Source organism: Malaya genurostris, chromosome 2, assembly GCF_030247185.1.
Source record: "Malaya genurostris strain Urasoe2022 chromosome 2, Malgen_1.1, whole genome shotgun sequence".
NCBI lineage: Eukaryota > Metazoa > Arthropoda > Insecta > Diptera > Culicidae > Malaya > Malaya genurostris.
Window position 1 is genome coordinate 97,054,887 of NC_080571.1, and position 18,678 is coordinate 97,073,564.

Below are 18,678 nucleotides of genomic sequence, written 5' to 3' on the forward strand. Positions count from 1 at the left end.
TTATTAATTAAATAAATATATAAAGAAATATTTGAAGCTTAGGTTTGAATAAATATCACTGTAATATTGGATTTGAAAGTAAATTTCAAATGTTCTACAAAAGATGGCGCCATCACATTTGACGAGTTTTTGGTACACTTCAGTCGTTGTAGTGATTCACGTAAGCTGTGCTTGGTTTTATGAAAAAGCTCATGATTCAAAGTGCGGGTTAACTTAGAATCAGAAAGTTTTTCTAACCGAGAGTCGAATGATCACACGGTGAAACGGTCTCTTATTTGTCCAAAATCAGTATTGTGATGTGCTAATATTTGAGCCAGGTAGGTGTCACTTTTGAAAGCGCTGTTTTTATTATTAAATACGAAAAACAAACCTTGGAAATTTGAAAGTTGAATACCATAAGTGTTCTGGAGGGATACAAATGCTGGAAGTCTCAAATTTGAGCCTTTGCTGCTAGAAGATTCATCCCATATGCTGATATGCATCAAAATCTAAAAGGAAAAGTTCTCATTTCCATAAACTTAAGGGGCAATGTACAATCTTGAGAAACTGTTTTTACAAAACGCAAAAAGTATTTTCTTTGTTGTCGGTGAGCGAATATTCAAAAGACGCGGCTCTTATTGCGTGTTTTTATACGGTACGTATCCTCCGCTTTAAGAAAAGACTTCAGTGTAGAAATATGATTCATTTGAGAGGTTGGAAGTTGGGTACCCGATGAGTTGAAGACGAGGAAATTGGAACAGAGACATTACAGGTCACAAATATTACTGGATCAGTGTTAAAAGAAGTTGATTTTGTACTGTGCCATAACTTGTGATGATAACTGGATTTGTTTACTACAGTTTTCAACGACGAAGCTCTGTTCATTTGGCACATTTTTCAAAATAAACTAACGTTTCCTTCTTAGAGATTGATCTATCAGTAGCAGAGCAAACTGCTTTTGCATTTTCCCACAGTGGCTGTTTTCCTAAGATTGAAATTCAAGATCGAATTGCTTCGATTGCGAAGAAATGTTTTGCACATCTTCTGTATGACAAATCATAGGTTTTGCGGGGAAGGAACTGATTTTTAAAATGCGCAAAAGTGTTTTTGCATCTTAAGGGTAATTTGCTGGTATCATTTTGGCAACACTGTTTTTGATATATCACGCGTGAATCGTGTCTTGTGTCATTGTCAAACTTGTTCAGTTTGGTCTATAATTTGATCATGAATGGGCATTGACAAAGTTGGAGGTAGATCCACTTTTGTCGTGAATACGACTTACTTTACTATGGGACGCCTTTCAAAATTTACCCTCTGAGAGAATGAGATGAATGTCTCTTGTTGTATCTAACGAATCAACATAATTTTTGCTACATGCTATCGGACATATGATAACAATTTTATGATAAAATTTTCAGTTGTGTGACATAATCTCAAATAATACAAAATTAAACTTTTCTGTAATGTTTGGTATAAACGAGTATCGAAGAGGAAAATTTATAAGGCGCGTTTGCCTTTCTTGTCTTTTTAAAGCTCATAGCTCAGTGATCTGTGAAAGGATTTATATCATCTAACTACCAATAGAATCGAAATTTTTCAACTTAAATGAGTATAGCAACAGCATTGAAGCTCCATAAATAAATAAATAAATAAAGATATTACGAAGTATTTCAATAGTACACTATTGAAAACCTGTCTCTTTTGACGCTTGTCAACACCAGCCAATCAGAACGCGTTCTGAGGAAGACAACAAAATATCTACTGCTGTACAACAAATCATTTGAGAAAAACGTTCCGAACAGTGTTTAATATCGTAGTGAGTTCCACAATTTGGTCCTTCTGAAAGGCATGAATGAATCCCGTACAGCACCCTGATAGTTTCTTTCACTAAATTATGCAAATCACGTAAAAAGAAACCTCCTAACTAAAATTGGATCAGTTTGGATTCTATCGCCACTGGGAGCAGATGTATTGTGTGTTGTTTTCAAAGCTAGTTTCGCTTCCGACAAGAGCGATTACGTCACAGCTAACAGTTGTTTGCATTGGTGAAAAAACAATGGAAACAGGACCACGGTGGAGAGAATCACACAAAATCAGCCGTTCTAATGGTTTTAAAAGTTTTCTAAAAAACTTTTATTATTCCTTTTTCGCAAATCGAAGGTAAAAAACCTCAGTTTAGTGCAAATCTAGAACAGTTTGATTAGATTTGTGCACTTTTCGCTGTGTGGAATTCACAGTAATCAAGATCAAGTGAATTCTTCTTTGAAAAAGGGGAATGCTTGCATAATTCATACAATTGATCAACTAATTGATATTCGGATGTGTTAAGGAACATATCAGTTGTATTCGTATTCACGACATCCAGTTATGTCTCTGACATTACCCACCCGCCTTTTATCGAGAAATTGTGTTAAGCGACGAAGCTCATTTCTGGTTGAATGGATCCGACAAGAAGCAAAATTGCCGCATATGAAATGAAGACCAACCAGAAGCCTTACAAGAGCTACCAAAGCATCCCATAAAAGTCGCTGTTTGGTTTGGATTATCGGTCGATATTCTGGAGAGCGTGTGCCAACACTGGACCTTGTGCATGGATCATCTAAGGCGTAGCCGCGACCAGTATTTGCATGGAATCATCTTCAAACATTAAATTATATTGATCGTTCTATCGATTCCAATAAAGATTTCATCAATATTCTCAAATTTTTTGAGTGTTTTTTGGAAATCAAATCGTATACCTCTTACAAAATCATCTTTTACCCCCTTTCAAATCGTTATCGTTGAATTGTAGGTAGGAATTGATTACCCACTCTTAAAAAATATAGACTACAGAAAGGTTTCAATTCTGTTACGAGAATTAGAAAATTATTCAAATTTTTTTTTTAGAAACCGCATGTTTTAATTTAGTTTAAAATTTGATAAGAAAACCAACAGTTTACGTTGGTGGGATTGATTCATTTTCAATAATTTCTACGCAATATATACAATTACCTATAGCACTTTAAAACTACACAATTTAAAATCATGAGTTCTTTGAATATCACGTCTGAATATCTCGAGAGGCTACTACTGAGCAATCTCACTATAGTGCTCCATTGATTTTTTCATCTAGTACTTGAAGATTCGCAAATTCCTGCTAATCAGTTTTTTTGTAATTTTTTCTTCTAGATTGGCGATAATTTCATTGTTTAACATCAGTCATGAGTCTATCTCCATCGGTTCGGAACAATTTTCTTACCGAAAACAAGTGCATAGTTTTATCGGAATCAGATCGGAATGTTTGGCTATCGATGTCTGAAATTAACCAATAATGTAATTTGATTGATCTGAAAGGTTGGAAATTGGGTGCCGAATGGGTTGAAGCGAAGAAATTAGGAACGGAGACGTTACATGTCACAAATGTTGCTAAATCAGTGTAACAAGATGTCGATTTTGCAATGTACTATCACTGATGATGAAAGCTGAATTTATTTACTGTAGTTTTCAACGCCAAATCGAAATTCTTGCGCAGTTAAGATAAAGGGAACCAGAAGGATGTCGTATGGTAAGACCGGTGTCGGATTTCACGACAATGCTCGGTCACCTAATTCAGCTTCGATCAAAAACTATTTGGATTTTCATACAGTTGGTCTTATGATTATTTCTAATCAGACGAAGATATTAAAATTAGGTTAGATTCATTCTGGGGATTAAAAGACTACCGAATAGATCAGAAAATTAAATTTGATGGGAAAATGATGTAAGTAATCAGTAATATTTTTTTCCACAACAAAGCTTAAACATTTGGAGATTTTCAAATGTACTTTTAGACAGACTAGTAAAACCAAACAATTGCATTAGACATAGTCTATTGAAACAGCCTTTTGGACTCCACATCGTTTCACAGTGGTAAAGTTTACTGCATTTCCTATTACAAATCGAGAAAGTTTGCTACAAACGATTTCTTTTTATCTGTTATCTGCACTGATTCTTTTCAGATTAGAGTAATTATAGCATTCGAAACTTTGGAATCAGGACGGAACAAACGAGAAAACTTGCTCCTCTCGCCGAGTGTGTATAAATCAATCACACTTAATTGCCCGTCACAGAAATCCGCTATTCTTTCCATTGTTTAAGTTGGCAAAACTTCACGAATAATACAACTTATTTAAATGAACAAAATTAATGGTGCTCTGCAGCAGAAGGAAGAAAAAAAACTTTCCAGATAAAATAGTAACCCCATCGCTGGTACCGAGCAAAACGAAAAAGCTGCTGCCACAACACACCGAAGAAGGTATCTCCCCCAGCTGCTGCTACTGCAAAGTTGCCAAAGATAAAACTTTGTCCCAAAAGTGATTTTTCACACTTTACCAGGGTTGTCTTCTGTGTGTGTGTGTGTGTCTCTCTCTCACGATACCAAAGTCACACAGAAAAACCGGAGGAAAAAATCTTTAATTAAATGATATCCTTTCTGTTCCCTGGCCCTGGCCCACTTCGCTTTCTACCCATCCTGCTGAGCTGCCAGTGGGACTAGTGGCCCAATTCTGACTGTCGACTAACGAAAGGAATTTTTATTTACTTTGCATAGAACGTTTGGCAAATTCGCCAAATTGTCCTCGGCTTGGTTCCCGCTCCGTCCCGTTCACACCCGGCTGCGGAAGAGGAATGAAGTGGAAAGTCCAACGTTTCCCCTTCATTGGTGAATGGACTGCGATATGGTTGAAACACATCCCGGACGCCCAGTAATGGGCACTTCGGCCTCGAACTCGTCGCCTTGTCCGAAAGGTTTCGAGGGTCTTCGGTATTTAATTTAGACCGGTCAACGCCGATTCGACCGACCGACCGACCGACCCGCACTCGTAACTTAACTGGGACAATCCTTTTTTGTCCTGGAGTGGGCGAAAAAAAAAGTCGTTGCCGAAAGCGAAAGTTGGACAATGAAACAAAGTTTTATTTGCTGCGACGGAATCCTGATTACAAATGCGACAAATTTGCTCGGTCAATATTGATCTGAGCTGACGTGGGAATTTTTGGAAATTGTTGGATTCTTTTTTTTTGTATAGTTGGCTCTGTTCTTTTTTTTTGCTGGATCTGCAAAGAAGATAATAATCGATTAAGATACCAGCGCTAATTTTGGGAAATTCGAGCACACGCAATTCGATGGTCGTTCGTGCTGACTCTTTAGGGGACTTTAAAAAATTAACCCAAATTGAACGCGAGCTCACCAACTAGCCATTGTGATAAGAGAACAAAAGCGAGTGGAAATAGTTATTCCAGTCAGATTTTCGATGTTTCCACAGCGGTCAGGTTGTCTTGCATGGAATCGAGCTGATTCCGATTTGTTTTGTTCTTAACTCGGTAGCGTTCGCTCTTTTCAGTTCAGTTTAGCTTTCCTGACCGCATTGAAAGCACGCGAGAAAAAAAACCAATCGAAGGAAAATCCAAACAATACCCCGGCAAAGGGTTTAGCCATTTTACCGTGGAGAGGCCGAACGGGCGAAGAAGATATGAGCGACGAGTCAAAGTGATAAGAGCAAAATCAATTTCCTATTGTGGGAGAAGTACGAGAATTTTTCAATTACCGGGCTTTGGTGAATGCTTTGGATTTATCGTCGGTTGTGAGGATATATCTCGACGTGGCGTGGTGGAAGAGAACCGAAGAAAAAAGCGATGGTTCGGAGAAGAAGGGCTTTTTCAATTACATTTAATCCGAAACAACCCATTCAGCGAACGGGGGACGAGGTCACTCAAAACAGATAGTACGCGGATGGTCTTTGGGAAAGGATCGTCGGGTACGGCCAGGTTTAATCGGAACGGGTAGCGTAATTCAATTACCTTATGAAAGAAAAAATGAACGGAGCACTTCCGGAAACAATGCCGGGTTGCTGCGGGTAAATGATTGGCTCTTTACTTTACTGAACGATGATTGATCTTGGGCGCAATTAATCGAATCAAATTCCGAGATTAAAAAAATTAAAACTTTGAAGTCCGTAGGTACTACAATTGCTGAATTCGTGCGCGCGGGAAAAAGACTGAATCCGAAAATTAATTTGAACCACTCATCGTGTGAGTGTAGCTATTTTTTCTGTGTCAAAGTTTTATTACAATTGTTTCAGTGATTATCGCTTACAAACCAGCGATATTTCGATATTTGAAATATGGATGTTTTTAAATAGAGTAGTAGAGCTGCAACACCAATTTCCGATGGATATCTATCAAATACGTTAAAAAATATACAAATATTATAAGGGTTTTCAAGTAATATTATCAAACAAAAAGTCGTTATCTTGGAATTTAAAAAGACGTAGGTTTTCCAGCATCTACTCATCTAATCCTTTCCGAAAATACTCATTTTATAAGATTTGTCGAAATTATATTTGTAATACCCGTTTACTGTTACCAAAAAAAGTTTTCGACCAAAACATCATATGACCGTACATTGTCATGATGAAAAGTTACTGATTCTTATCAAGCCTCTAATACTAGTCGCTTCTCCAATTCTCTACCCGAAATTCACTGATGTGGCTTTGTTTTGTTGGACATTGAAAAGTTTCGTCTTGTTCCGTATTATTTCAAAGCCGATTCCAAGATCAGTAAAATGAGTTGAACTTTTTGGATGCTCCAATAAAAGAAAATCGGATGACACTTTCAACTTTGTTAGGGTCACAACAAATAATTGTTCTTAAAATTCCTGTCAGCGATAACAAAAGTTGCGTTCCTACTGTTTAATAATGTTGTTTTTAGAATAAATGAAGAATCACGAGTTTGGTTAGTGACCTTGACATCCATGTGATGGCAATTTTAAATCCAATTTCTGGCCAAATTTTGAATTCGAGCTATGGTCTATTTTTATTATTGTTACATGTTTTGATTAAATGTTCGGAAACTGTGATCATAAGATATGTTGATCAATGGTAGAATATTGAGTAGGCTTAAATTTCGGATCAATGACATATTGTCGGAAGCCGTTTCGCCGAAAACCATTTTGTCGGAAACCCTTTCACTGAAAAGATCATTTCGCCGAATGTCATTATCAGTTCATTGACCAGATTCGGATGGCTTATGACGATCACTTCCACTCGGTGATATGAGACATTCTATTACAAAAACTCTAAATAGAAATAGAAAAATTTTAAATAGAAAATGTTTCGATCGAAATTTCAAACTATGATAATGGTAAAAACATATAGATACTAAGCAACAAATGAGTGGCAGTTGACCGCAACCATAACCGCGAAGAAAGGATTTTTTTCAATCGCAAAAAGTTCGCATTCCAAACCACCACCTAAGTTCGAAACCGGATTCTCTTCGTGGTGTGGTTAGTGGGGGTTGCATACAATCTCTTTTTTTTTTGCTTGCGAGGAAAGCGCCTAAATGTATACTATCCCGTACCTTTTTTGGCTAGTCTATTTTTAGCTTATGCTCGTGACGTGTCATTTCGAGAAAATCTACATTCATTGCTTTCACTGAGAGCAAAACTAATTTTCAATTTGATGTCACACAGCATTTATTTTTGCTTTCGATTTTGATCTTTTAACCGTTAAAACGACCAAAACGATAGCAAATTAAGTAATCGATATATGCGAACAGCACAACATCAAATTGAGTTTTCTTTTTGATCTCACACTCTATTCGGGAATACAATTCTTTTATTTACATGTCATTAATACGAAGGTTCACAGTGTAATATTACTTTTACCACAACGAAAGGCTATTCAATCACTGTGAACCGAATAACACTCCTACTACTAATATACCATTCGAATCAGTTTGTCGAGCTCGTGAGGTCACACTTTTCTCGGAGATGGGTGAACCGATTTTCTCAAACTTAGATTCATGTGAAAGGTTGAACGGTTTTATGGTCCCATAGGCTACCATTGAATTTTATCTGGATCCTATTTTCGGTTTCTGAAATACAGGGTGAAGTGTGTTTAAAATTGCAAACCGTCTTCCAGAGCGACGATACAAAAGGGGTAAAAAAGATTTCAAATTTGGCTCCAAGTAGTTTCAATCTGTTGGATATATAAGTTCCTCTCCTTTAGAACCAATTTCTGGGTACACCGGTTCCAAGCTCTCGGTTGCGGATGTACCGAAAATAGTGATCAAAAAGCCGAAAAAAGAAAATCACTTTATTTTCTCAGAGACCGCTCATACGATTTTCAAAAACTTAGGCTCAAATTAAACGACTTATAATTCCATAAATTTCTATAAAATTTCGCCCAAATTCGACAACCGGTTCCGGAACTTTAGGGTGCGTTGTGTGAGAAATTTAAAACCCTTATTGTAAGTGGTGATACAGTAAGCAATAAATCTATATGTGACCTAAAACTGTTGCCAATTTGATAAAGTTATGCTAGTTCAGGCTCAAATAACTTGTTTATTCGCGATACGATGACGAGTTTTCTGAAAAGTTTCTTAGTAATGTTCATGAAAATAAAGGTAACATGAACATAATTACTAGGTCTACGTTGCCGAAGACACAACATAAATTGGACCAACAATTATTAGTATATTGGTTTCTGAAAATTAACAAGGAACTTTTTCTTAGTTCTTCTCAAAAGCTAGGTTAGAGAGTAGGTAATTTAAAAAACTTAAATTTTAGAAAAAAACCGCGACTTTCAGTGGAACCGCTTTCATACCTTTTTGCCTAATCTTCGCTCAATGCACAAGATTCCCAGTTGCATCACTGATCACGTACAACAATCAACTGGTCACATGTCAATATTATCAGATAGATGTTCACTGTGGTAAGTCATATGATAAATTTGATAAAAAAGACATCCCCAACCAACAATCTCATCAACGAAACCAAGATCTGCATCTGTACAACAAAATACGCCTGTTTCCGATAACAGTGAACTTTAGGCCTGGAAAAATAATAGTAATAACGATTCTTCCACCAACAAACAGCGACGCCGAACCGTCGAGAAACCTTTAAAAATGTATTGCCTTTCTCATATAGAAAGGTTATGCAATCACTTGAAAAATCGACCAGTGAAAATTGGCCCGGAGGGCCAAGTGTCATATACCATTCGACTCAGTTCATCGAGCTGAGCAATGTCTGTGTGTGTATGTATGTGTGTGTGTGTGTATGTGTCAAATAATCTCACTAAGTTTTCTCTTCTCGGAGATGGCTGAACCGATTTTGACAAACTATGATTCAAATGAAAGGTCTCGTGGTCCCATACGGAATTCCTGAATTTCATCCGGATCCGACTTCCGGTTCCGGAATTATAGGGTAAAGTGTGTTCAATATTGTACACCGTCACTTAAACCGGCGAAACAAAAAACGTAAAAAATTTTCTAAACTGGTCTCAAAACTACACAAATCGATAGTCATTATCAGTAGGCAACTAAACAAACCGATTCCGGCTATCCTGGTTCCCGGTATCCGGTTCCGGAAGTACCGGAAATAGTGGTCATATATACCAAAATGGATCTCACTCACTTTTCTCAGCAATGGTATGACCGATTTCCACAAACTTAGATTCAAATGAAAGGTCTTCCGGTCCCATACGGAATTCCTGAATTTCATCCGGATCCGACTTCCGGTTCCGGAATTATAGGGTGCGTACTAGAAGAGTTTGTGTGTCATGTTAGTTAGTGGCCGTACGAACCGACTACGATTATACCGGTTCTCGGGTTCCGGTGCCGGAAGTGCATATAATAGTGAACCCATTTCGTTCTCTTAAGGATGGCTTACGCAATCAAAGCAATGTTTTATTCTGTATGTCATGCATAAACAATCACTTGATTTCTTCCAAAAATCGAAGAGAAAATTTGAATAGAATACCGCAATATTATATGTACATGAGAAAGGCATCATTACACCACTAGGTGGATTAAAACAGGTTTTTTTATTATGTGTTAACGGAAAATGAGAACAAATGAGTCAACATGTGTTTCCAGGGCAGACCAATCCATTACACTTATGGAGAATTGCAACCTCTGAGGAATCAAGCTGTTTTCGTTTGACACGGATTGCAAATCATACTCGATCGTAAAAGTCATCGCTCTTGCGGTCGAGAATATAAATGAAACCTATGGGAATTTAATTAAATGAACTCGCATAAAATGCTCAAACTCTAATAACTTAATATTCGCAAGGGAACAGTTTCCATTGCAGCTCCACGATGGCTGCCCAGTCTCACAGAACAGGCGGGTCAAAATCATCTGCATGAACTGAAAAGTCAAATTTTTAAGTCGACGAATAGCACACCACTGCAACACACTTCCGGCCCGAGGCTCGAATCAAATAAGCGCAACAGACTGAACCAACAATTTTCGTCGCCGATAAAGTGTACGTTCGAATAGCCGGCCGTCATCGTTGCCGGCAGTGAAGGAGGCGAACGAGAAGCGAAAGAAAAACCACTAGCGAGAACGAGAGTTTTCAGTTTTCCGAACCCAATTCCCACAACCACCACCACCACCACCCCGTTGGCGATCGTAAAGGCTTCTGTGTGCCAGTCATAAAAATGGTATGGCTCCGACAGAAAAAAAAATTGCGGAGACCGAGCGGAGGTATCCTTTGCACGAATAAAACTTAATTTTATTCGACATTTATAGTGCAGTTAATGGATTCGAGAGCAGCCCAAACGGTGATGTTCGATTTTTTTTTGTCGTTTTTCCCGTCCGTTGGATATTCCAGGATCTGGCTGGCGGTGCATGCTTTTTCACCACTACAGAAGCTGAGCTGAGATTTGCTCTTTCGCAGTGTGGCAAAAAAAAACAGGAAAAAGCACAGCTCCATTCTAGGCTGGAAACAATGATACACAACAGCGTGGTTCAGCAGAATATACTACACGGAGTTCAGTTGAAAACGCTCTTAAATTTCACCCGCAGTTTTTCGTAGTTCTATTGTTCGAACAATCGGCACCCGGAAAGGTCATCCGGATGGTCTGACCGGGTTCGAAACGACCGAATGTTGGTCAATTGTGGCCATTCCAGTGACCGACAATTCCGCTCCGATCGACCGACCGACCGGAAGTGGCACCAGCAGATTGTGGGTGGAGTTCGAGGGTAGCCGAGCTTTCTGTCAACTGTAATAAAATGATTCTGGCATCGTGGATTGTTCACTTCCCGCACATAATCGAACCGGGTCGAAAATAGTTTTGGGTTTATTCGGGTCGATGAAAAAGTTTCATCTCGCCGCTCTTGAGGAAGGGTGGAGAATTCCAGCATGCTCGGGTCCGTGTCCAGTGACGATGGTGATAGCCCGGAAAATGACGAAACATGTTGAACGTTGGTCGTTTCAACCTGGAAAGGGGTGTAATAATCGTTACAGTTAACAGGTTTTGCTAACGGACCAACAATTTGTTTGGAAATAGCCCGAACTTTGCATCGGCTATGGAGTGGTAACAATGATGCCAGCTTTTTAAACCGAGATCAGAACCATTACAGCAATACAGGTCATAATCTTTCCTTGATGCGAGAACATAAAAAATGTTTTATCAAAATGTAAAAGACAAAGTAAAGGCCACGTTCGAATATGTACTTGATTTCGATACCTAGAAATGATCTGAATTCCTCATCGCCATTGCAACCGTATTTGATGCTCTTTCAACGAATAACTTCATGATAGCAGAACACAAACAAAAATGCTTGATAATTTGGTAGTGCTGCCATCAGGAGGGTGTTTTTCTGTTTGTTTGGAAAACAGCCCTACCGGAACATACGAAGTCCCCGCTGTTATCCTGTCGAAAGAGAAAACTACCACGCGGAGTTTGAATGTTACACGAGATAGTCATTCTGAGTTCGGGGGATGCAGTTTTTCTGGACGCTTACAGTGCATGAAAAGGCGAAAGCAAATTTTCACAGCTTTTCTATTTTTTTATGGCAGAAAGAGTGTTAAATAAGCATAGTTTCAACTCTATTATCGCGAACGCTTTTTTCCCAAGTTCCGGATGCAAACAAGAAAAAGTTGGACGTTGAAACGAATTTGCTCGTCATCTGTGTGCGCTACAACGCTTTCCGTACTGATCCTTTTATGGCAGGTATTCAGCGAACTGTTTAGTGTGACAGCTATTTAGTTACTGCGCTGTAGCACACGTCAGTATTCATTAGATGCAATGCGCAACTGAAGTTGTTTGCCGGGGTATTAATTGAAAAGTTAGTTCTTGCAAAAGTTTTAATTGCATTTTCAATCGTAGACATAGCGACGTTGCTGTCGGGCTTGAATAATTGGATAGGTAAACATTTCTCGATGGCCGTGGGCTGCGCTAGCAGTTCACTTACCGGTATCGCTTCGCACATGTCCCCGTCGGTGAAGGGACCGCTCGGTCCGTCCTCGTTGCAGTTGCTCAGCTCCGCCAGGAACGGGGGCCGCGGCGGTGGCGGGATTCGGAATTCCGGAGGTGGTCCCGGGCCGCCGCATTCGTTGCCACACTCTAGGGTCGGATCCAACATTTCCCACATTAAAGTCGAACTCGGCGCTCGACCCTGTCCACTGCGGTGGATGTCCGGGGATTAGCCACCGTGTCGACACTTGTTTTCGATTCGCTGGAGCACACGTGCACTGGTCGTGTTGTACCACTGTTGTTGCTGTTTTTTGTTTGTTGTGTTGTTTTCGACTTAGATTCACTAATGCCACCAATGCTCTATCACTGCGTTCTGAAATGGAAATAAGGAAAAGTAATAAAATTAGAACCGCATGTTTACATGAATAACCAAGGGAAGGTTTTTTTATCAATTCATTCGATTCAAAAGGTTTATGATTTCTCATATATATTGAAATATGTTGGTCCACTTGGTATGCTCCGAAATCAAATTTATTTCCTCATCAATTTCTCATTATTTTATGTAAGAGAGGATTATGTCGCCAAAAATCGGTTCGCTGAAAACCGTTTCGATGAATGAGACATGATTTTCTATTTTCCTATGAGAATTCATTTTTAAAAGTCAACAATTATTGTTATTTACTCAATTTTTCTATATCAATTATGGTATATTGCAGGCTGCAAAATAACATAATTTGGATGGAGAATGTACTCACATGTCAAGAATAAACTTTTCGTTTCACTTTACAACGATTATTGCACTCAAAATTTTGAATATATGGTTTCACTATATGAGTAAATAAGAATCTTGAGACATTTCTACTCAAATAAGGAATATATTAAACAACTGTTTAATCCACCTAGTGATGTAATGATGCCTTTCTCATATCAATCATACTATCATATATAACACTGTGATATTCTTTAAAATAATTTTCTTCGATTCTTGAAAGAATAACCGTCTGATAACTGATAAAAACTATCAATTGAAGAAGATATGAGGTCGATTTAGACATTTTTTTACGGGTTTGCGCCCTTTTCAGTGATGGTATAAAATTTTTACCACACTTTACCCTATATTTTCGGATCCGGATTGGATTCGGATTCAGATGAAATTTAAAAATTGCGTATGGGACCATAGGACCTAAGTTTGTAAAAATCGGTTACGCCATCTATGAGAAAAGCTAGGAAACATATTTTCATTATTATTTCTACGTTTCGTCTTAAACTCATCAGTGCAGAGCAGTTCAAATTGAACTGCTTAGTGCTGAACTCGGCAGTTCAATTTGAACCGGTAAGCAGACGTAAAGTTTCTGCTACTTACAGAACACTTTTTGTGTTGCAACGGAGTGCAATGTCTTTTCTGACGTGCCGAACGAAAACGTGTTTTCGACTATTTCTGGCCGATGCAGGTTAAATCATTCCGTTGCAAAACAAAAAGTGTTCTGTAAGTAGCAGAAACTTTACGTCTGCTTAGCGGTTCAAATTGAACTGCCGAGTTTAGCACTGAGCAGTTCAATTTGAACTGCTCTGATCTGATGAATCTAAGACGAAACGTAAAAATAATAAAACGATTATGTGCCCTAGAACAAAATTTGGCTAACCCCTAAATGATATTTTTACCCCATAACTCCGGAACCCGAAGTCAGATCAAAATGAAATTCAGGAATTTGGCATGGGGTCTAAAGAGCTTAAAGTTTGTGAAAATCGGTTCAGCCATCTCCGAGAAAAGTTAGTGCAAAAAAAAACACGTTACATACACACAAACGCACATACACACACATACATACACAGACATTTTGCGTACTCGACGAACTGAGTCGAATGGTATATGACACTTGGTCCTCCGGGCCTCAGTTCAAAAGTCGGTTTTCACAGTGATTGCATTACCTTTCTATATGGGAAAAGCAAAAATTAAAAAAAATATATCATTTGCATACAATATTTATACACTAAACAACAACCGAAACAGTGGAAGTACCAAGAAATAAAAATTTCACTAAAACTGGTAGTTTGCAAATAAAGCTATACAGTATGCACTTAGGGGTCAAATAAGAACTTGTTTTTGACTGCCAAACGTTTCGACTGTTGGTGATGTTTTTGTCGTGAATACGATTTACTTTACTATGGGGCGTCTTTTCAAGATTTAACTTTTCGAGAGAGTGGTAAGTTTTTAATTGTGAATATCTCTTTTTGCATCTAATGTATCAAGATAATTTTTGCTACATGCCATCGAAAATGTGATCAGCAATTTATTATTATATCTTTTTATTATTATATCATCAGCAATTTATGATAAAATTTCCAGTTGAAGGACACAACCACAAATAATTCAAAATTTAAGTTTTATGAATTGTGGGCTAAAGGGCTTTCCATAAAAAACGTCACGTCGCAAGGGGGAGGGGGGTGTTTCATAAAACGTAACCTTTTGCGACAGGGGGAAGTGAAGGAGGTTTTTGGAATGTGACGTCCAATATTTTCAATGAGCGCATTTTTGAAATACCTAATTATATTACTGCTTTGCCCTATTTCTTATAAAAAATCTCCACAATAAACGTTTACATTCTATAGGAAAATGTGTATTTGTTGATGTAAAAGCTTCTTCTTGTAAGTTCGGAAATGAATGATGCAGGAAATCATTTTTGTTGTGATCAGCAAAAGTGCAAGGAGGAGCGAGTAAATTAGCGAAATTAATAAATTTTGCCTAATATGAGTAAAAAAGAAAAAGATGTCTTCAAACGGTTTAACTTAAGTTATGCGCTGACAATTTTTTTTCAGTAATTTTATTTTCTAGCATTGATAATAATATAATTCTGGTGCAGTTTATTCAATTGTACTCCATTTGAAAAAGGGCGGGAGATCAACGATTTCAGACGTAGATCATGTCATGTTTTATCTTGATCATATGTGATTTTCCTCCACCAACATCAAAGCTTATCGAATCATCCAATGATTGAACTTACATAAATCAAGGATCATTTTAGCTCAAAATCCCTATCCATTGTGTGACGGAAGATCAGTACCGATATTGATCGATGTGATTTAAAATTCTCTGATCATGAAAAGATTTTCCGGCAGTGATCTCGTTTTGATGAGGTTTTGGTCTTTATTTTCTCAGCTACACTAAGGAAATATTATTCTTTACCTAAAACAATAATATATCTGTGTACCCCTAGGAGGAATAAAACAGATGATTTAAATGTTTCATCAATTCCAACCAAATACTTTTGTTAATTTATATAATTGATATTAAAATCAGAATTTTGCTTAGGAATTTTTCACGCACCTTTATCGAAGTTTTTAATTGGGTGTTTTGATTATTGGATTGAATGTATTTCGCTGACTCCAGGATATACAAGTGGTGTCAGATATTTTAATGTGCATTACATCTGCGTTAGATTTGAGGATTGGGTGACATAAATAATTTTTTTGCATTCTGTTAACTTATCATCATAATTCTTCTTCCACACCATCGGAGATATGATAAGGAATTTGTGATACAATTTTCAGTAGTATAAGATAATCACAAATATTCAAAAATTAAAGTTTTCCGAAATGTTTGATAAGTAAAGAAGGTACTAATATGAAGCTTCATTCTTTCTAGCCTGCGTAGTCGATTCGTTCAGTTCCGATTGAAATCCAGGTCATCCAGAAAGTCCAAAACCAGATTTTGTTTTTCATTTACAGAATATAGATCTAAAATTTAGCTCCTTGTTCAAAATGCAAGTCTATAATTCTGGAACTGTACTAGAATTCCGGAACTTGATTCTGAGCCTGGATTTTGGAACCGAGAGATTGTGATGCTAGACCTGGACACAGGAACTAAATTTCGGAATTGAATACTGGGCTTGGATCTGAATTTTGAAACTGAATTCAAGAACTGAAATTAAGGTTCAGACCAGGACTCGATTCCAATTCTTGGCCGGAATTCAGATTTTGAAATCACGTTCAGAATTTTGAAACGGAGTTTGAAGCTCTGGAGCTTCAGACCAGAATCTAGGATCAATATTTAGATCGAATATTCAGTTGTATTTCTAAAATTCTGTTATAAAATGCATTCCAGACTTAAAATTCAGAATTCAGTACCAGAATGCAGGTTCCAAAACTCAGTTTCACAATTCTAGAAGTGTAACTGGATTCAGGAACTAGAATCTAAAGATTTTTTAACTAAGTTCCGGATCTGGATGCCAAAACTGAATTTCGGAGCTCACATCCTAATTCGAAAACTGAATTTTGAAAAATTTCAGCTGAAGAATACAGATTCAGTTCAAAATTCAATTGCGGAACAAAGGTTCAGTGATCCGTTTAACAGTTCATTTTATTAGTATTCACGTCATCCGGTTCTGTCTCTGATACTACTCACCCGCCTTTTTTATCCTCAGTCGTGTGACACAATGAAAAAATTAGCTTAAGCGCATTATTAATTTTTAGAAATCAGATACCTTCAACAAACTTCGGCGCCGATTCCATTTCTTGACTGGAGTTTCTTCAGATCATTGTAACTCGAAAACTATACAAAAATTGTACAAAAATGGTTCCTTAAAAAAAGAAGTAATACTTAGGGATAATACAATGCAAAAATATACTCGAATGTTTAAAGTACTGATAAACTTTCTGAAAAGGAAATGGAAAAACCGCATCTCAAAGCTTTTTTGTATAGCTAATGGTTTTCGAATTACTTCGACGTAAAGGAAGTGCATGCCAAACAAATCCACTCGTAACACGTAACAAGTCGAAGTGGTTTCTTTATGCAAGCAACCAATTTCTGGAATTATCAAGGAATGCATATCGCATCTTCGTACATTCTTCAACCTGAGATATCGTTTTGAAGCTTTCCGGTGTTCTGATAATTTCTGCTATTACGCGGGATCAGTGTTGGTAGCATCAGGTTATCAACTATCAAGAGTTATTTTGTCGGAAGCCTTTTCATCAAAAGCAATGGTCACTACGCAGAATCTTAGAGTTTTCTCGGAATCGAAATATATTTGAATTTCAGGAACAAAATTTTCGGCAAAATAAAAACGAGTTTGAACTTTACGATTTTCATTTATACGAATTAAAAATGAAAATTATAAGCATTTAAATTGGTTTTTACAGTATATCGAAGCGGTACTTTTTTGCTAAATGAACTGTTGGACTAAGAAAAAATATTTGTATTCTTTTTCCCAGCCAAATAATAGTTAGGTCCAATGATTTTCGGTAGAATGACACTTTCGACAAAATGACTTTTGGAGAAACGATCCGTTTCCATCCGTTTGTACTAAGGTTTTTGTTAATAATGGCTGTTTTTTATGTTCGGTTTTTGCCAGCTGACCAACGTACGTTACCAAAGAGCCACAAAGACACCAAGTGTTCAGTTTTAACCAAATTAACTGATTCATGGCCTCAAGGATTATCATGGTATAGTAACTCACGTACACTTCTTTTTTTTTTTATAAATAACTATTTATTGGAATATGAGTTAAAATTAAATTATTAAGATTTAAATTGGGTGTTCAGCCACAAGTGGTGACTTTTCAGCCCTGTTATATATATATATATATATATATGATTTGGTTATTACCATGAAGACATCATTTGCTTCCGCAATTCTGAGATTTTTGTGTAGGGAAAATTCTAAACCTACTTGTATTGTGTAATGGGGAAAAGGAACTTATATACTAACTTACTAACTAATACAGAGAGCGAATCGATTCAATTGAAGATTGCATCGATTTTTGTCGGAATTTGCTTATAATATTATGTGACATTACATCTAATGGTTCTATATTTGTGAGTCTGTGTAACTCATTTGTACTAAACCAGGGAGGACGCTTCAGAATCATTTTCAGAATTTTATTCTGAATCCTTTGAAGCGTTTTTTTCCTGGTGGAACAACAGCTTGACCAAATTGGTACCGCATAAAGCATGGCTGGTCTGAAAATTTGTTTATAAATTAACAATTTGTTTTTTAGACAGAGCTTAGAATTTCTGTTTATAAGAGGATATAAATATTTAATATATTTATTACACTTTGCCTGGATTCCTTCAATGTGATCCTTGAAAGTAAGTTTTTTGTCATACGTTAAACCTAAGTATTTAGCTTGATCAGACCATGTCAATTCCAAGCCATTCAATTTGAGAATGTGATTATTGTTTGGTTTTAGAAAAGAAGCTCTTGGCTTGTGAGGAAAGATAATTAATTGCGTTTTTGCTGCATTTGGTTTAATTTTCCATTTTGACAGATAATCACTGAAAATATTTAAACTTCTTTGTAGGCGACTGCAGATCACTCTTAGATTTCTACCTGTGGCTAACAGACTTGTGTCGTCACAGAATAGCGATTTCTGACAACCAACGGGTAGATTTGGAAGATCAGAAGTGAAAATATTATACAAGATTGGAGCTACACTCGAACCCTGCGGAACACCGGCTCGTACGGGTAGCAATTCAGATTTACAATTCT

The 18,678-nt window shown here is 37.2% G+C and overlaps 1 protein-coding gene across 1 annotated transcript in view; it reads right to left on the reverse strand.

Annotated features, from left to right (window-relative positions):
* The window catches only part of LOC131432749 (uncharacterized protein DDB_G0283357), a 370,149-nt gene that overhangs the window by 223,724 nt on the left and 127,747 nt on the right, over positions 1-18,678 (reverse strand). Inside the window, exon 2 of the mRNA XM_058599244.1 lies at positions 12,193-12,567. Within this exon, the coding sequence (XP_058455227.1) occupies positions 12,193-12,372 (180 nt within the window). The 5' untranslated portion in view covers positions 12,373-12,567. The remainder of the gene's footprint in view (positions 1-12,192; positions 12,568-18,678) is intronic.